This window comes from Curcuma longa, chromosome 2 (assembly GCF_044706935.1).
Source record: "Curcuma longa cultivar G26 ecotype Majalengka, Jawa Barat chromosome 2, ITB_CL_G26_1.1, whole genome shotgun sequence".
Lineage (NCBI taxonomy): Eukaryota > Viridiplantae > Streptophyta > Magnoliopsida > Zingiberales > Zingiberaceae > Curcuma > Curcuma longa.
Genome location: NC_133862.1, coordinates 11453916 through 11474107, shown reverse-complemented (window position 1 = coordinate 11474107; position 20192 = coordinate 11453916). Strand labels below are relative to the sequence as shown.

General features: G+C 40.6%; 2 protein-coding genes and 1 pseudogene across 2 annotated transcripts; 2 read left to right on the top strand and 1 right to left on the bottom strand.

Moving 5' to 3' along the window:
- Positions 1-4962: 4962 nt before the first annotated feature.
- LOC141817576 (respiratory burst oxidase homolog protein C-like) lies at positions 4963-9261 on the top strand. Its single transcript, XM_074705217.1, has 10 exons — positions 4963-5803; positions 5881-6040; positions 6149-6197; positions 6301-6414; positions 6496-7314; positions 7390-7601; positions 7698-7800; positions 7889-7959; positions 8057-8661; positions 8750-9261. The coding sequence occupies exons 1-10, from the start codon at positions 5176-5178 to the stop codon at positions 8857-8859; spliced, it is 2871 nt and encodes a 956-aa protein (XP_074561318.1). The 5' UTR covers positions 4963-5175; the 3' UTR covers positions 8860-9261.
- A 1857-nt stretch (positions 9262-11118) lies between these two features.
- On the bottom strand, positions 11119-11946 carry LOC141822460 (uncharacterized). Its single transcript, XM_074709908.1, has one exon. It carries the CDS (start codon positions 11894-11896, stop codon positions 11264-11266), a length of 633 nt encoding a protein of 210 aa, XP_074566009.1. The 5' UTR covers positions 11897-11946; the 3' UTR covers positions 11119-11263.
- A 3072-nt stretch (positions 11947-15018) lies between these two features.
- Positions 15019-19150, top strand: LOC141822168 (uncharacterized; annotated as a pseudogene).
- Positions 19151-20192: the final 1042 nt, after the last annotated feature.

Below are 20192 nucleotides of genomic sequence, written 5' to 3'. Positions count from 1 at the left end.
GAATAGCTTGACAATATGTAAATTCTATAAGTAATATATTTTTCTCTTTGCTTGATCAAATGAACTTGTATTCGTATTCTGTAACTATATTATGAAATTTGTATTAATATTATAAGTAGGTTAAACCAAGGGGTATTATGGGTGGCGTAAGGAAACACGATTTAATTAACTGGAATATTGTAAGATTCATATAGTGTCTCTAAATAGTTGGCATGATGATTATGAGAGCAAATAGAAAGGTAAAATGTTTGTTATCTTTATGTCTGTCTTTATTACTCAGTCAATCATCTTAATTTTGTTTGATTCATTGCTTGTGCTGATGTTGGAACACTATATCCAAGACGACTAACACACAAGTCAAGTGACTTTTATTTAGATAGAATGCTGGAAATTCTGTAGATAATAAATTCTTATGGTTGTTTGTTAAAATGATTGTGATGCATGATTCAATTAGTGGGCGTTCTGATATTCTGTGATCAATATCATCGTCTCTATGAATATGCAGTCTTTTTTTTCAGTGTTCTTTTTATGCATTTTCCAGTCTCACCATGTAGGTCGACCTTTTGTCTGAGTTTTGTTGCATTTCTTCTTAGGAGTGAACACTCATTTCTTATACTACCAATATAAAGTCTAACTATGAGATGCTTTTACAAAATTCAACTTGTTCCGTATGGAGAAGGAGCTTATACCTGTTTAATAACACATTATCCATCCCTTAGGCATTTTTCAAACATTTTTAATGACAGACTACTTGTTAAGAAGATTGGAATTGAGGAAATTCCTTTCTAGACTAGCTACCAAATTTATCAGAATGGAAAACTGCGTGAAGGTTATTTGTCTATGCATGTTTTTCATGCTTATCTGCATGCCATTCATCAAGGTAATTACATGTATATTTTCTTAATTGAAACCTTTTGAATACTTCGCCTTTGCTTTACTGAAAGCTTGAAACACGTTTAGTATAACTAAGATCTCTCCTTATATTGATAAAGCTCTGTTTAGATCAGAATCATGAGCAAATAACAGAATTTTCTTTTGTTTTTCTTCAATCCAACAATCTTATAGTATATCAAGTTTGCCTAGGATGAATCATAAAAACTGTATAGCATTTGTTCTCCATACTCTTTATTCTGCTTAGCTGAGTCGCCAGTGGTTCATGAACATCCTAAATTTAATTCGACTAAAGTAGACCAGTTTTGGAGTTTTTATTTTTACCCTTGTGATTTTATTCAATTTTCTTATATATGAACTCTTTTGGGATATTCCCTGGAAACACTCGTACTATTGCTTATTGCCCCGCTACCTCCTTTCTTCAAGGTTTGATTTAGGTATATAAAAAATGATGCATTTTATGAATATTTAAGACTGCTGATAATCCAAATAGCATAGAAGATCTTCAGTTGAGTGACAACATAAAATAAATAGCAGATTTAACTAGTTGTCTATATAGTGTAGTGCTAAGAAGTAATTCACCGTCACTATTAATTCGAGTCTATCAATGCTGATGAAAGAAATATCATAGTGTCAAAGTTTCTTGGTCAGCAGCATATAAACATGCAATTAGCTTCTTCCATGTTTATTCCTTTGATGGAGTGATTTCACCAACCATTGACAAACTCTAGAACAGTTGCTTTCTCCTCTTGATTACTTCGAATTACTTTTCATTATCAAGTAATTAACAACACCATATTTGTAGTTATCATGTCTAATTACACACAAGTGGCAGTTGCCAATTCTAAATAATTTTAATAATAATGTGGTTCTAGGGCTCTACAACAGTACTACTGTATTTATGCTTGTGAATTGATTGTAGCTTATTATTTTACGATTATTATTTATTCCTCGACCACAATAAGAAGGATTTAATGCACAAGAAAAAAAAACAATAAGTCAAGCTTTTTGACGAAGAACAATGTCTCCCACTAGTTCATGGGATGACGTAAGTCTACTACAAGATCAGACAATTAGCTAGGTGAAGTCTTCCCAAGATCCTTAGGTAAAGTTTTTGCTCATAATACTGATTTTTAATTCTGCTTTGTTCAATCGACTTGTTTTACTTTCGTTCATTCAGCTCGACTAGTTCGTCTAACTTGTCTATCCAACTAATGGTCCCAATTTGACAAACTCACTCACTCACTCACTACTTAAGTTTATTAAATAGAATAAGAAGGTATATTGTTTAAATGAAAGTGGAGTATGAAATAATTGTTCCTCATCACCAAGTCATCCATTGTGAGCACGGTCGGTCTACGCAATAGCGAAATAGCACTCTCTGTGACTAGTCATGATCACTTCAATCTGAGCTTCCCTTGGTAGGGAGGAAATTGCTATCACTAGAAATCTTGGAATGTAAGAGGAAGGCACCTTCAATGGGGACCATCTTTAGTTTGGAGGCACCTTTAGTCCTTGTGGAGCAAATGCGTTTGCATGATAGTAAGAGAAATGCCTTAATTCCATGGCAAATTCATAGGCAAGGTTCCTCATGAAAGACATCATCAGGCCAGCCCTGCCTGTGTGTGAGATACATAGTCGTCCTTCCTGAGTGTCACATCGTCGCTGACGAGTCAATTATTTTGGATATGGCATCTATTTTTTATTTTACTTTTTGAGATCGACATTAGGATAGGATTCCTCTTATATGGGAAACCATATGAACAAATGATATTATCTAATTCTATTGGCATAATTAATTTACAACTATCCTTTTCTTTAATAATTTGGTTTTACTCAATTGAAAAGAAAAGAGATCATCTATCAGTCATATCTGAGTTTCCACTAACATTTAGAACTTCAATATTTTTTTCCATCTGTTTTTAGCTTTTGTTTTGGTGTTCCCTTCTTCTACTTGTGCCATCTGTACGAAGAAGATCAAGATGCTAAATTGAAGGCGTAAAAGAAGATCGATGGAAGAAGAAGGGCCAACCACCTGATCTTGACAGTAAGTACTGATATTGCTTCTCCTAAATAGCTACCAAATTATTAAATATGCATGTTTATCTCTTTATGTCAAGTAGCAATCATGTCGTGCTTTTATAAATTTCTCTCTGAATAGCGAAAATTGTCAATAATGTCTCTCCTTTTTTATTTTGGACATTTCACCAAATCACACAATTATATTATTAATTTTTTCAATCAATGATTGTCAAGATTTTCTACACGTTAATTGTATACAACTCCTTTCTTTTATGCAAAAGGTGTATCAGTTGTTAAAATGAAAAATCATAGATTGAAAAAGACGTCGCCAGGTGATCTTTAATTAAGTTTGTTGGTTGGTGTGAGTTATAAATCAATTTGCAGGCTTAAAGTTCTCGAGGAAGATGCTTTTGAAGTTGAGCAATTATGTAGATAGTTAGATAGGGTTTAGGGGTTATACATGTGGATATGTATATACATGTAAAATAAACAAGCAAATGAGCATAAGAAATGAACAATTTTGTGCAGATAATTAGGCTAGGCTCCATCTGTTTGCTTAGGGAAAATATTTCATTTTCATGTTTTTTTGATTGATTGATCTAGGTAGGCTAGCAATTTGGGAAGGTGTGATAACTTGGGGAGTTGATCAAATGGGAAAGCTAGTTGGTCTAGGCATAGCTGGTCAAGTGATTTAGGTGAATTGGCCTAATCTAGTGACGCAGTGGATAACTATTGAATTCGTTGATTTACGCATGAATATTAAAAATAATTTTCTACAACTTGTTAATTCGAAAAATATTGAGAGATAGACAATCAAATTCAACATTTGGAAAAAATGACATAGTCGTAAATTCTTATGAATAAAAAATATCTCCAAAAATAATTAAATAAATAGTTTAAATAGACTAAAATTCTAATCATGGGAAAGATGAAAATATTCTTAAATTCTAACTTGACAAAAATAATAAAAAAATATCAAATCTTCTTTTTTGAAAAAATTTAATCACTTTTATTATTTTTGTCGAGTTAGGATTTAGGAGTATTTTCGTCAGGATTAAAGTTTGAGTCTATTTAAACTATTTATTTAGTTATTTTTGGGGATAGTTTTTTATCAATAAGAATTTGTGACCACGTCGTTTCTTCTCAAACGTCAAATTTGGTTGTCTATCTTTTGGTATTTTGTGAAATCAATAAGTTTTAGAAGATTATTTTTAATATTCATATGTAAATCAACGGATTCAATAGTTATATGTTGTGTGACCTAGAGGTAAGCATGTGAACAAGCTAAGCATATTAGTGATTTCATAAATTTGTTATTGATGAGGATGGGGCTTAAGTAGTAACCACCAAGCAAGGCGCAACGATAAGAACCCAATAGATACATCCACACACTCAGGGTATGAATCTCAAAACCGACAAGGAAATCACCATCATAGTCAAAAATTGAGACAGTTGGGGCATCAAACTACTCGTATTTTAGATTTACTCGATGAATCGGGAGGAAAGTCACGACACCCCCAAAATTAGTCGAGCAATAAGACGTGGATACCTGAACTATAAAAAAAAATTGAGCCAAAAAAATATAGTTCTTTTTAAGAAAAGCCATTTCATTTCAAAATGCTCATATATTTTTGCTAACCAACAATGCTCAAAATGCTCATAGTTTAGATGAAATAAATAAGTCTATAAGAAAAGAAAAGATTAGTGTAACAATTGGTGAGAAGCAAGATGGAAAAAAAATATTTATAGATAAAAATTTAAGCATTTTTTATTATTATTTTGGGCTTAGCACCCAAGCTTGAGCCAACCAACCACTTGCAAAAAAAAAACAAAATGTATGAAGACTCCCCCCATACGCCCGCTCCGCTTGCCATCGAATGGAATGTGAAGATATTTTAGTGAGTAAATATTTTGCAATATCTGGTCTGAACTCTCTTCTGCTTCATATTTGATGAATTTGAAGTTCCCATCGCCTCACCTACTCAATCAAGATCAAACAAATACTAGCTTCCAGTCAGTCAAATACAGCTCACGGTGGACTTTTCAGTCTCGTTGTAACAATCCAATCCACAGATTGTTTGTGCATTACTGCTTGCTCCCGCAGAAATGATATGTGCAGGATAAAGTGAAAGTGGTAGTGGCAGCCACTCCCTTGGATTTGCTCGTCCAATTCTCTCCTGTTTCATCGTTACGTTTCTTCCAGAGATTTTGAGGTTGATGGAGTCGTTACGTTGCTGGTGAAGTCTTTTTTGGATCGTGGAGATGAGGAGTACGGCGTCGAGCCTGGACGGAAGGGGCGGCGAGAGCCCCGTGGATGCGATCGAGGTGGAGAGCCCAGGAATTCCCTTCAGCGGCCCTCTGAGTGGCCCCCTGATCAGCCCGATCAACCAGCGGGGTGGCAGTAAGAAGAGCCCCCGGTTCAGCTACCCGGCCTCGCCGTCCTCCGCCTCCTTGAAGGGGAAGAGCGATATCGAGGACGATGATGACGAGACGTATGTGGAGATCACCCTGGACGTGCGCGACGACGAGGTAGCATTCCACAGCCTGAAGGCGGCGGCGGCCGGCGGAGGGGACGCGGAGGTGGACCCGGACGTGGCCGCGCTGGCTAGGGAGCTGGAGAGACGCGCCGGGCTCGGAAAGTCGATGATGCGCACGGCGTCGTCCAAGTTCAAGCAGGTGTCGCAGGAGCTCCGGCGGCTGGCGTCGTTCACGCGGCGGCAGGGGCCGGGGAAGTTTGACCGGACCAAGACAGCCGCCGCCCACGCCCTCAGAGGCCTCAAGTTCATCAGCAAGGCCGACGGTGCCGCCGGGTGGGCAGTCGTCGAAAAGCGCGTCGAAGAGCTCTCTGTTGACGGCATGATTCACCGCTCTCGCTTCGGCCAGTGCATCGGTCCGTTCTCTATCGATTTCTCCCTTCTCCTCTGGAAAGAAACACTGCCTGTGAGGTTTGAAATTTTCCATTAACAGGAATGAAGGATTCCAAGGAGTTCGCAGGAGAGCTGTTTGATGCATTGACGAGGAGGAGACGCATTAATGGAGACAAGATAACAAAATACGAGTTGAAAGAGTTTTGGGATCAGATTTCCGACCCGAGTTTCGATTCCAGGCTTCAGACCTTCTTCGACATGTAATTCAAGAGTGAATCCCCTGTTTTCCATCTTTCCCGACCATGCATAAAAATAGAATAAATTGGCCGAATTTATGCGAGATCCTAATTCCTTCGTCCAATGCACAGGGTTGACAAGAACGCAGATGGGAGAATCACAGAAGAGGAAGTGAAAGAGGTAACCTAGCTCAAGACTCTGTTCTGAGTATTCTAGCATTGCGTTATCAATCATCAGTTAATTTTGGCACTGTTGTTTGAGCAAACACATAATTTGCATACAGATTATCACGCTGAGCGCTTCAGCCAACAATCTCTCCAAGATTCACGAGCAAGCGGAGGAGTACGCTGCGCTGATCATGGAGGAATTGGACCCGGACAATCTGGGATACATCGATGTAAGGCGTAGGACCTGTTCTTTAATCCCTTGTGATTAGTTGCAGTGTGGCCGGAGTTATTGATGGTGATGATGATTGCAGATATACAACCTGGAGATGCTGCTTCTCCAGGCACCGAGTTACTCGTCGCAGATCGGCACCACAAACAGTCGAAACCTGAGCCAGATGCTGAGCCAGAAGCTGAGGCCGACAAGGGAGCCGAATCCCCTGGTGCGGTGGTATCATGAAGTGCGTTACTTCCTGGAGGATCACTGGAAGCGGGTGTGGGTGGTAGTGCTGTGGCTCTGCGTCTGCGCCGGTCTCTTCTGCTGGAAGTTCGTCCAGTACCGGCATCGGGCAGTGTACCACGTCATGGGCTACTGCGTCTGCGTGGCCAAGGGCGCCGCCGAGACTCTCAAGTTCAACATGGCCCTCATCCTCCTCCCCGTCTGCCGCAACACCATCACCTGGCTCCGCACCCACACTCGCCTCGGCAAGGCGCTTCCCTTCGACGACAACCTCAACTTCCATAAGGTCATCTCGGTGGGCGTCGCCGTCGGAGTCTGCCTCCACGCCGTCTCGCACTTGACGTGCGACTTCCCGCGAGTGCTCCACGAGACGGACCAGGAGTACCAACCCATGAAGCGCTTCTTCGGCAACTCGCGGCCAGGCGACTACTGGTGGTTCGTGAAGGGCACGGAGGGCTGGACCGGGATTATCATGGTCGTCCTCATGACCCTCGCCTTCACGCTCGCGACCCCTTGGTTCCGCCGCAACCGTCTCCGCCTGCCCAACCCCTTCAAGCGCCTCACCGGCTTCAACGCCTTTTGGTACTCCCACCACCTCTTCGTCGTCGTCTACGTCCTCCTCATCGTCCACGGAACCTTCCTCTACCTCACCAGGGAATGGTACAAGAAGACGGTACGCGAGACTATAAATTAACCAGTGCGCCGGCGTTGTTCATCCTTCTAATTGACCATATGACCACATTCGCAGACATGGATGTACTTGGCGATTCCGGTGATCCTCTACGGCAGCGAGCGGTTGATCCGAGCCTTCCGTTCCAGCGTGAGGGCGGTCAAAATCTTGAAGGTGGCTGTGTACCCAGGCAACGTTTTGACTATCCAAATGTCCAAGCCCCAAGGCTTCAAGTACAGAAGCGGGCAATACATCTTCGTCAACTGCGCTGCTGTCTCTCCCTTCCAGTGGTATTTATTTTATGCACGCATTGCCGAAGCTACGTACGTTTGCCAGATTTTTCTCCATGATTAACAGCTAGCGCTTGCCGTCCGTCCAAAAAACAGGCACCCGTTCTCCATCACGTCGGCCCCGCAGGATAATTATATCAGCGTCCACATACGGACGATGGGCGATTGGACTCGGCAGCTTAAAGTCGTCTTCTCGGAGGTAGGAATCGTGTCTCCTTTGATTGTTAGAGCTTCAAACTTCCTAGCTTTACTATATATGATTTGTTTCTATGGTTATCCTTATCCAGGTGTGTCAGCCAGCAGCAAGTGGACAGAGTGGTCTTCTGAGGTCGGACTACGACAAAAACAACAGCCTCGTGTAAGTAATTTAGTTGAGGATTGTATGGATTATATTGTTGACGAACTTTGATAAGCATGGCATGGCAAGGTAAAAATGGCTTTTGTTGGCTGTGCAGCTTCCCCAAGGTGTTGATCGATGGGCCGTACGGAGCTCCAGCCCAAGAGTACAAGAAGTATGAGGTGGTGCTGCTTGTGGGGCTGGGCATCGGCGCCACCCCCTTCATCAGCATCGTCAAGGACATCGTCAACAACATGAAGCGGCTGGAGCCCGACGAGAGCGACGACGAAGGATCCTCCTCCTCCGACCGCGGGGACAATGCGGCGGAGGAGGTCGGAGGGAGCGGCAGCAGGAGGCACGGGCGGACGGTGTCGGGGTCGGATCAGTCGGGCTCGTCGTGGTCGTCGTCATCGTTCAAGACTCGGCGGGCGTACTTCTATTGGGTGACGCGGGAGCAGGGGTCGTTCGAGTGGTTCCGGGGGGTGATGAACGAGGTGGCGGAGACGGACAAGAAGAGCGTCATCGAACTGCACAACTTCTGCACCAGCGTGTACGAGGAAGGCGACGCCCGGTCGGCGCTCATCGTCATGCTGCAGTCGCTCAACCACGCCAAGCACGGCGTCGACATCGTGTCCGGCACCCGCGTCAAGTCCCACTTCGCCCGTCCCAACTGGCGCAACGTCTTCAAGCGCATCGCCCTCAACCACCGCGAACAACGAATCGGTCCGTATACCAAATCAATTCCCTTTCCTCGCACCAATTAATTCCCTCAAAAAAGACAACAAAAACTCATCCTAAATTTGATTTGCAGGAGTGTTCTACTGCGGAGCCCCAGCGCTGACGAAAGAGCTGCGTCAGCTGGCCACGGATTTCTCACGAAGGACCAGCACCAAATTCGACTTCCACAAAGAAAACTTCTAAAAGCATGCATTCATTCAACAGTTTGAATTAATGTTAATATCACACATATCCCAAAAGCTACGTTGTACAGTATTGGTTTTGCAGCAACACCTCTTTTCATCTGAATAAGATACTACGATGGACGACCGGAGAGAATGTAGGATAATAAGATATTGGTTGGAGGATATACAGCGTTCGTCACCAATAACTCGGCGACAACTTTCCTTTTGTTGTATTCTTTTGCTCGGTGTACAATTTAGCAGTGGATTCAAAGGATTGTTAATTTACCGTGCTGTAACAAAGTGCCCTGTACCCATCAAGTGTGTAATAATTTGGAGGTGGTCGTAAGGCCTGTTCTTATGTCAACTGTTGGTCTGGTAATGGATGACACCATACATAAAAGTAAATTTCCAAGTTGGCTTACTCGTCTTCTTGTTTTAGTCTCCATCTTTTTATTGACTGACCTGTATGACTGGTGTAAGTGTTCTGATTCTAGATTTAAAAGAACTTTTCTAAGTGATGGATAGTTCTTCTGTTCCCATTGATAAACTATTCATGGAGTGGTGGCACTGTAGACACATCAGTGGGTTCTAACTGGAGATTGAACGAAATATCAGCTCAGACTGTGTTCCCTTGATTAAGAGATAAGAGATTGAAAAGGTGAGAAAGAAAGGCCAAAATAAATCACTGTCATCATCAACAGACAACCATGTAAGTGGCTCTGTAAAGCTAAAGAGAGATGACACAAATCAGGAATTAGGAGCGACGTCAATAAGAAAGCATCTCACTGCCTACTCCACAAGTAGTGACGCACTGAAAAACTACACCGAACGTATGGAACCTGCATCAGTATTGTCCATTCGAATGGACAGTGAAATAGTTCCAGCAACTAATGTGTAAAAGGGGAAGTCATGATAGTTAAGATTGATCTGATATTTGACAAATAGGAGTTTTGACAAGCTAAGGTTAAAGCAGACCTAGAAGCTTTGAGGTTTGTGAAAAGTGTGAGAGTATTTATACAAAGGAGTTTACCGTGGGATAGATTAGGCATGATCTAAACTTTAGAATTGACTTTAGTAGTGACATAGTCAACGGAAGCTTGAGTCATTTGGTCAATCAACTCAAGATAAATAAAAAGGAAATGGAATGTTTCTATTACCCTTTGTTTGTAAGGTCCGTCAATCGATAATTTGACTGATACAAGAGCAATCGATCAATGTCAATTTGAGTTGACTCAAGAAATAATTTTGTTTGCAACAAAATAGTTAACTTGTTGATACGGTTGATAATCTTCAAGCTTCTATAGGAAACAATGAATTAATGAAAGATTGAGCCGACTGATGGAGCAATTACGCGATTACAACAAAAAGGTTAACTTGTTAAAATGACAAGATTCCATGAATGACTCATTGAAGGATCATAAACCGTACAGTATGAGTTAGGAGCTTCTTAATCACATAAATATTCTTGTTTGTATTTTTTTTTTACTTATTACCATATGTATAAGTTAAAACGATTGGTTAGTCACCTTCCTCTAGCTTTTATTTTCATTTTTTATAATTCAAGCATTCAATTTTTACAATTCGATTAGTTCTAGAGGTGACTAATCCAGCCCCATAAAAGTTTCTATTGATCTTCAACATAAATTGATAAGTGCAAATGGATTCTGACTGACGATTCAACATCATAAATTTTTTAAACTCCGCAAATGTAATATGGTCCTCTAACCTCTATTTTGATATTAGATAAGATTCATCTAATTTAAAAGTTTCATTTAGCGATAAATTAAAGTTATATCACTAAAAAAACACATAGAAGTGAATACTAAATCTATCTAATTATTATCATTTTTCTTCATCAAACATCTACTTTGAAGGTCAAAGTTATTACTATCATCATGTAGTTTGACTAGATATCACAAACACTATGATTTGATCCAGTGCATTATCAATTACTTTGACTGGACTGTGTGAAAAACATAAATGATGATAACCAATAGCAAGACATGAAAAAGGTAATTAAAAACACAACCAAAAGGCAATTTGGTCAGCATCTAGCTAGAACTGCCGTGATTTGTTAAAATGACCAAGAAAGATATAATTAATTCCAAATAATTTTATCGTTTACAAGATAAGAAAATATGCGCATTCGTTTTCTCTCACCAAACGTTGAATCAATAAACCAACAACCAATCTGTGATGTGTTACTCCTTCGTTAGAACACTTTTTCCATCCTAATATTGCAGTCGACATGCATACTTCTTTACAATTTACATGGAAACATTTTTGAAAGGTAGAAAAAAAAGGTAAAGGAGATCAAAAAGTGAAAGGTAGAAGCAGAAAAATTTGAAGAAAACAGCAAGAAAATTCTCTCTTCCTAGCTACAACCACATGAAGCGAACATGGTAGCTTCATGGACTCACTGGTCAATGGCTTTCCTTCTTCCTCCTCCTCTTGAACGATTCGATTCCTATCCTCGACCTCCTCTCCGATTCACTTATCGTTTCCAGCTTCGGCGACCACTGCCTAGCCTTGCACCTCACCAGCATCCTGTACTCCTTCTCCAACGCATCCGTCGTCACAACTCCTTTGCTTCGGCTCTGCTCCCCGTCCCGCTCCCTTTCTCTCAGGAACCCGTCGGAGAGCGTGATCTGGAGAGTGCCCGACGCCGTCTTCCGGATATCGAACGGCCGCACGGCCGTGGCACCCTTGCCGCCGGGGCCGACGAGCGAGGCGGCGAGGGTGACGAAGGAGAGAACGGAGTGGAAGAAATGGGAGGGGAAGAGGAAGTAGGACTGCCCCGGTTGCAAGTGCACGCCGGCAGCCACAGGCGGCACCTTTTGCCCGATAAAGAAAGCGTCGGAGCGGCACACAAGGTGGCAAGGGTGGTCCTTCATCACCTCCGCCGCCGTCACTGGCCGGTCGTAGACCTTCACCTGGCCATCGTAGGCGACGACGCGAACACCGGCGCCGTCCGGGGTGGGGCTGGTCCTGGCGGAGGCGCCCACCAAGTGCAAACACCAAGGGATCATCGCCACACGAAGAGACTTCAATCCCATACTGTTCTCATTCCAATCCGCCAGCTATCTCCAATACTCGTCAGATCATAAAAGAAGATAAGCACAAGAAGTGAGAATGAGGGGAGTATTTAGATATATATATATATAACAAATTAGAATTCAGCACGGAGGACGGGAGAGACCAGCATAGTGTTCAAACAAACAAAAAATAAAAAAGGGGAAGCAAAGGGGCCGCTGAACCCTGACAGAATAGTCAATACGTAATACCTTTTGGCATGTTCACCAAGTTTTTTAATTGGGCGTGCGCGAGGAAGAGGGAGAGGAAGATCGAGACCTTTGATTAGTCTACGCATGTCTCTGGCTCCGAGTCTCTGTCTGCTTTTTTAATTTCCTCGCCTTCGGTTTCCAGTTTGGTTGCTGTTTGACTGACACTTTGACTGAGCTGTTCAATTCGATCGATCTCTTTCTACCTGCGTCGTTGCGTTGGGGTTTGGACGTGAATCTCTAGAAGGCAGCCAGGCATCGCTGCTCTCTCTCTCTCTCTCTGCGACGCCGGGGAAGGCTGGGAGTTGTCGTGGGAAGCTCCACTGTCTCAATCCACGTGCCGGAGACTGCCTCGTCAACCGGCTTTGACTCATCATCATCAAAGTTGCTTTTCAAATCGTCTCGATCACTGGCTCAAAGTGGCAGAGCCTGTGTTTACAGTGCAGCCACATGAACAGTGCATCTTCCATGTATATATTGACCACGGGATTAGTGGATCGTGTAGCCGATATTACTGCAGACTTGGTTGCTAATCTACGGTTTAGGGATAAATTAAGCTTATGTATGTGTCATTTTTCTGAGTTCTGACCATGCATAATTCGGTTAATATTCAGATTTGGACCGATTCATGCATGATCTCGATTCAAAAGTAGGAGGCATGCAGTGTTTGACCATGAATCAGCACATCGAGAAGTTTTAATTTTGATCGGACCAAGACAGAGTAAGACCCAGATGAGAATTATTAATTAAATAAGAAGCTTTCTTCGCCACTGGTCTAATGCATACTCTTCACGTGCTTTGAAAAAGAAAAGAAGAAGAAGAAGAAGAAGAAGAGTATTCGCCTTTATTCTGAGCTTTTGCATGCTTTCTCTTATTAATTAGTAATTCGTGCAGTATGTCATTCTGAAATTAATTTTTACGTGCGAGTTCATTTGTACAAAAAGAAACAAAGAACTTAAAGTGGGGTGTGATGTTGATACGAGGAATGAGTGATTGTGTTTTTTTTTTCTTTTGCAAAAAAAAAAAATTGGATTGGATTTAAAACAATTCTACTGAACGCCATCGAGCGAATCTTTGCAGTAGATTTTGGTCGTACGCAACGGCTTCCACAGGTACACAAGCACGCTTGTACTTCAATTAAATTATAGTGTTTTATATCTGTTCATTCACTGGAAAAATAATCATAACCAAAAACATGTAATTGTTCTGACAAACTGTTTTTTTTTTTTACATTTTATACGTGTTGGTTTAGTGAAAATACAGCATTAAAATCCTTCAAGCTATACGGAAATACTAAAAAGGGTACACAATATGAATAATTAAATAATATTAATCATTCAGAACAGAGCAGTGTGAGATTCAAGTCCATTAGGAGATTTAATTTTAAGCAAACCAACTGAAGAAATTACAGCATAAATCCTGCCTTAATTGCTTTTCATGTCTAGACGTTTCAGCTCATGAATATGAGAAATTAAACCACTTATCAACCACCTTGAATTAATATTACAAGTTAGGTACAACTTCTCCAATAAACATGCTTTAAAGAAATTCAAACACCAAAATAATCAACTCAAAAGTTAATTAGAAACCCAAAAATGATGACAGAAAATTCAATGCATTCACGGGCTATTTCGATGAGGACTGCATAATCTAGATGTATGGCCCTATCTATATATATATTTGAGAAAAAAAAGAAACTAGATGAAGCAGCTTTCATTAAGTGCTAGAGCTATGTTGTTGTTAACAAGTATATCTGTGGTCCTTTTTGATGTATCAACTTTTCTTTGGATGTAATGTAATGGATGGTGAATACAATTTATTATATCTCTACTAAATGCGAGGACAAGATAATTATATGTATATATTTATATTTATATTTATATTTATATATTGGCTAGGACCAGCATCCTCTAGTTTCATCTTTTCTGTGGCCACAAAAACTAGTTTGGTGGGTCTAAGTGTTTTTTTTATGAAAGATGCGTGGCATGTTTCACGGATAAAGAAACAAAAAACATAATAAATTCAGGATAAGGAGAGAACAATATATATAATACCTAGAGCTTATTCTTTATATATATTCTTATTCATCTTAATTCTTCCACAAGTAATTGCCATCTCATTGATTTGATCTTTGAGATGACTTTAATTTTAGCTCTTTGATAGATTTGATTGAACAAATAATAAGTTGATACATCATTTCTCGATAAATAAGTTAAAGTTTAAATCTTAGTAATAAAGTTCCGTCACTTTTCTTCTCTCCATTCCCTTCTCTTTTCAAAATTATGAATAAAAATTAATAAAATTAATTATTTTTTTTAAAAAAAATCTAATAAATTATAATCCTCGTACGTACTTTTTCTGTGTGTTTTTTTACTGTGTAACTTGTTGACCCAATTCAATGATTGTCCAGTGGAGGAGATGCATCGTCGCATGCTACGCGATTCATTGCCAGAAAGAAAGAAAAGAGATCGATCAAAGGATTTCAATTCTCGCCCATTCTCGTCGTACGTCTCGCTTCGCATACAGCTGCCTGCAATCGCCAACTGTGGGGGACCGAAACAAGTGCCATTTTTGATCGATCCCGTGCGCCCATCTACTACGACAGCTCCGCCATTATTAGGCACTGCCACTGCCACTCAACGACGTCGATAAGATAAAGTAGAGAGAAGGAGCATCCGGCGGGGCCGAGCTTGTTGTCTTCCTCGACCGTGATGAGCTAACAATTAGTGGTACCACGCGGAGTGGGGCAAGCGGAGCATGGGGCGGGAGGGGAGGGGAGGGGGTGACTCCGCATCCCTACCTATCGGCAGCAAGAAATGACGCCGAGTGCTTGCCCTAACTTCTCCATTCGGCGATTTGTTTGAGTCATGTCAGCGTGTGATCCAAGGTCGGATTTTTATTAGATTAGCGCGTGTCCGATCGCCGAGAACGGGATGCGTTGGATCTGAACAGCATGCTTTTGTGGATCATATCTTGATACTTCAGTTTGTCTGCCAATATCTTCTTAATCCTGCCATCTCCTTTTCAACATCGAGCGTTTGTTTTCTTTTGAGGCGACTTGTCATTTTCATACGGGGAATCGCCGTCGTCGTCTTCTTCTGGATTAGGGAGATGATAAAGTATGATTGCCAGAGGGCTCGCTGCCTGCTCATTTACTTTGGAAGGTGATCAAGTTTCCATTTTGGACAGATCTCGTATAATGAATGAATGAATGATTAAGAAATAACAGAGAAGATGAACAGCCTGGGGCTCAGTAAAACTGGGAATTTTTGTTCTGGTTTTTTTTTTTTTTTTTCTGATTCGGAATCGTAGGATTGGGAGGGTTTCGAGGAGCGGAGTCGACGTCCACTCGTGTGTCTTTGTTTTTTTTTTTTCGTTTGGGAATCGTCTTTAAGAACCGTCAACCTCTCCTTCTGCCATCATCATCATTCCGTTCGCGGAAGGAAGGAATCGGAGGGAGGAAGTGGGAATATTTGGTTGTTGTGCCTCTTTGACTGGAATCGAAGGTTTTTCCGATCAAAAGAGCGATCTTTAATCATTCGCCGGCCTCTTCCAGTCTCAGGGAGCGGAAGCGTCTCGCTTTCTCCAAAGTGTGGTTTCGTTTCCTCCTCGTCCCTGGCGCCGTTGTCTTTGACATCTTTATCATTCTTTTTCTTTATCGTTCGAATCCATACGACTCCTGGAAGAAAGAAGGCTGTCTTCTTCGCTCTGTCGGAGTTCAATGTCGCCATTCATCTTCGTCACTGAAACTTTACTGTTAGCCATCGTTCTTTTGCTTTCCTGCGTCTAATCATTCGAAACGTCTGCGTTCTGCTGTGGGGTTATCTTGGTGGCCGTGTAGCTTCTTCCGAGATTTCCCATAAAGTTAGGCGAACATTTCATCGACTGTCGGTAGCAAGCTTTCCCTTTGTTGATTCCTCCCGGCGCTTTTCTCGTGCTCTTCGTCTCTTTTTCCTGCAATAACATTTGCTCTCGCATATTTGATTTTTCTGGATCTCGGAGCGTGGTTTGCTGCAGAATGCCGAGGCATAATTCAGGTAGCAACGTGTTTTTTGATGGATATTGCACTGGGCAAGAGCCAGTCACTTCATCATGTTCATCAAGTTCTTTCTCGAAGAATCACTGTTCTAAGAAGAAAGTGTTGATCTCCAAGAAGAAAGGGTCGACGACACCAGTTCCCTTGTCGAGAGACCATGCTAGATCACCACAATGCGTTGGCGGCTCTCATAAATCACCAAGGCACCTGCTTTCCACAAATGGTGGCAAACAAACGCGAGTTCCGCTATCAGCTAGGAAGCTGGCTAATGCTCTTTGGACACTGAGCAACACTCCACCAGGAAAATTCAAGGATTTACAGGGCATGAGATCAATGCCATTGCCAAGGACCAGGAGAGTCACAAATTCAGGGTGTGTAGCGGATGTTTCTTTGCGTCATCATATATGCAATCAGGAAAATTGCTCAGCATCACAAGTTAGTTCTCTATTTTTCATCTTTTGTGTTTGCTTCTTCTAGGTAGTTGAAGTTATCTATCTTTGAGCATATTTTTTCAATTTGTTTGTTATCTTGTAGATACTGAACCAGTCGAGATCGAGCAACCATAGGCAAATGTTACGACCAATTCGTCAAAAATATGGAAGCAAGAAGAACAGTAGTGTACCTCCTGATAAACCCAATTTAATGGAGGTAAGAAAATCTTCTGGATGCCCTTTTCTTACCATGAAAAAATGGTTGTGACCATCTTTTTTATCTGTGCTCAAAGAAGTTTAAGGGAACTGTGTGAAATTCGATTTTAACTGATTTTGAGAATTTACAAGAAGATTGTGGTAGTTCTTCCATCGAAGTGAAATTTGTGAGTCTGTAAAATTATGAATGTATTCTGAGCAGTAGGATTCCATTATGGATTCTCTTATTCAAAAGAGTCGAAAATCATGGAGGGTGCTAATTCTTGATTAGTCGAATCATTGTGTAGGGGAATGTTGTTATAATGAAAGGGCTATTATGCTAATCAATTCAAATTCACTTTCACTACTTGAAACCCTGTCAAACCAAGCATTTCATACCATACTACCTGCAAGAATTATCATGTGAAGCAATTCTCCTTTTAAACAATTCTATTTAACAACTCTCGTATCGTTACCAGAAGCTTGAAACAGGGCAAAATGCATAAAGAATATAGTAGCTCAGTAGATCTAAATCAACCATAAACTGAACAACATTAAATACCATCAGACACTTTTGATCTTGCTGTTGCCAGGACTTTTAGGAGCAACATCAGACTTCATGATACTGAAATTAGACAAAGTGGTTCGTCTCTTCTCTCTCTCTAAGTTCTTATATTAACTACTCAGACAGAACTACCTTTTTTGCCTGAGAATTCACCTCCAAAGTTAAGTTTGAAAGTAATGTTAACATATTTCCCTCTTCCTTTTATGTTAGTAAGTGACAATCTCTCATGTTTTGCAGACTGAAACATCTCTCCAGGGTCTCACTTCAATAGGCTCACCTGTACGAGGCAAGAAACATTCGTATGAATTGCGTAGTAATTTGGTTACTACAAAAAAACTCATGAAAACATTCATCCGTCTATGTGGATTGCATAAGCAGCCAGATTCTGCAATCTCTCTTGCTAAAATCATTTACTGCCAATTAAGTCAGGCCCTTGTCTCAGTTGATCAGCTTGTCCAAGAGAAAGAATCTGAGGAAAGTAAATTTCTTCAACTTTTGAACCAGATCATGGAAGAAAAAGGAACATGGAAGAAAAAGAAGCGAGAAGGAATAAGACTTTCTTTTCAGCCTATAATTGAGGGGCTTGAGACTGAAAGAAAATTAAGAAGAAGAGCTGAGTACCAGAATGAAAAGCTCAGAGTTGAACTAGAAAAAGTTAATTCTTCACTGGTAAAAGCATGTGAAAAGCTGGAAAGTGAGAGGAAAACAAGGGAAATGATTGAACAATTCTGTGGTCAGATGATTAAAGAAATCAGTGATGACAAGGCTGAAGTAGAAGAACTGAAGCGGGAATCTGTAAAGGCACGAGAAGAGCTGGACAAGGAGAGACAAATGCTTCAGCTCGCAGACGAATTGCGTGAAGAAAGAGTTCAGATGAAGCTATCTGAAGCCAAATATCAATATGAAGAGAAGAATGCAGCTGTTGACCAATTGAGGTACCAGCTTGAGGCATTTCTAGTAACTAAAAGAACAAAAGAAACAGAAAATGAGCCATGGAATCTTATTTGTGACATGGAAAATGATCGCCCAAGACAAATGGTGCACCGAAGCAGAAGCAGTAGCCTAGGTAAGTTAATTATGGACAATAAAGATCTAGATGAAGAAAATGATGAAACTGACTCAGAAGATAGTGATGTGCACTTGATTGAACTGAATTTGGACAACACCAACAATGGCTACTGTTGGAATCATGCTTCTACAGTCCATTGATGATGATAAATTAGATTTGTCAAAGGAAAAACATTGTAGGAGCACGAAATGTGAAAAACTGCATGGTACCTACCTCTCTTCAGAGCAAGTCACAACTGAGGGAGTCCAAGAAAACTCTACAAAAAGTGATCAGCATTTGGATAATAATCTTGATGAAGGAAGACAAATTGACAGTAATTCTATGGTGGACCAATATGGGGAGAGATGCACACCAGAACAGGTTCCAAAGGAACAACACACTGAGGATTCAAGAATTGTTCTTCCACTTATTCTACCGAATTCAACAAAGCAATCAAGTAGACAACAAGATTTGCAAAGTACACTGGAGCAAGTTTGTTTAGCATCAAAGGTTTCTGAACTGTTGAAAGCATTTAGGGAGAGTGAATCTAAAGCAAATTTGGGAAGGATGAAAAAGGTTCATTCTGAGTTGCAGTTAACTATTCAGTAATTTGTTTGGTTATCATTCCATAGTTATGCATTCAAGTGTTATTTATTATGTGACTAGAAGATCTGTATCGATTCTTTATCTTCAAGAACAACTTTCGTGTCACAGAGTGAGAAATAACTTGCATCTGAATGTGGATGTAAGGGTAAGGCATATAAGGATAAAATTTCTTTGTACAATTTATCAATCAAATTATCATTGATTTGTGAATTATTTCTTCTTCCACATAGTTCTTTGGTGTGAGCAGCTTTCAATAAGTTTTTTCAGCTTCCTGTTTTTTTTTCTTTCAATTATTCAACCTTTAATTTGAAAATGCATAGTGTACTAATGTTTTTGGAGAAGTGAGCTTTTGCTGTTGGCATAACCATACACAAGTTGATTTGGATTTCACAAGTCCAAGGAGCTCCATTGAAGATCCAAATAACTCGCAAGCGACTTAGCTCGTTTACACCCCTAATCTAGACAACAGTGACTCTACTCTCTACCGCTGCTGATGCCAACGGCCTACAGCAAGTCGCCACTTTCCAGCTTACATGCATTGCATTGATAGATCCAAAGCACCCATCAAGTCATGCACCTAAATTCCCCTTTTTAGGCAGAAGGATGACAACAAAACAGCACCAAGAGATAACAATGGTCCAATATAACTAAAATTAAATAAACCACTTCCAAGTTTGATTTCTCTGCTGCTATTTTTTTTCGAGGATAAAATGCAGCCAACATATGATAATCCTGAAAACAAAAATTATGCTTCATCTTCATGTTTCAAACATTATGCATTTCTCGATCGTGTTGGCAAACAAAACAACCACATTTGTTAGTACGAGGAAGTAATTGAAAGAATAACCATCTTTTAGAGAAACAATAAAATTTAGTTCGATCAACAATCCATAATCCTGCATTTCATCATCTGTATCATCTTCTGTTCCAGAGTAGGTCTTTCCTGAGTTCCTTAGAGGAATGAAATAACTTCGGTCGATCAAAGAGGGTTGTCCTTGAAGCCAACATAGGCATTACAAATACTGAAGAAGCATCAATTGAGTCCTCACCAAGACCCAAAGAAGACTCGAAGATGGTAGTGCATCTCATAAGGAAGAAATGTCTCATTTTATTAGAAGAAATACCTTTGATTAAGCAATATACAAGTCTGGATACCTATAAATATATTGGTTGATGCCAACTACGAACAG

Bases quoted from the DNA above. Each gene is read 5' to 3' on its own strand.
- LOC141817576 (XM_074705217.1), top strand. From the start codon at position 5,176: ATGAGGAGTACGGCGTCGAGCCTGGACGGAAGGGGCGGCGAGAGCCCC. The intron at 6,198-6,300 runs GTAACCTAGCTC...ATTTGCATACAG, and splicing joins CAGAAGAGGAAGTGAAAGAG to ATTATCACGCTGAGCGCTTC. The intron at 7,801-7,888 runs GTAGGAATCGTG...ATCCTTATCCAG, and splicing joins TTAAAGTCGTCTTCTCGGAG to GTGTGTCAGCCAGCAGCAAG.
- LOC141822460 (XM_074709908.1), bottom strand. From the start codon at position 11,896: ATGGGATTGAAGTCTCTTCGTGTGGCGATGATCCCTTGGTGTTTGCAC.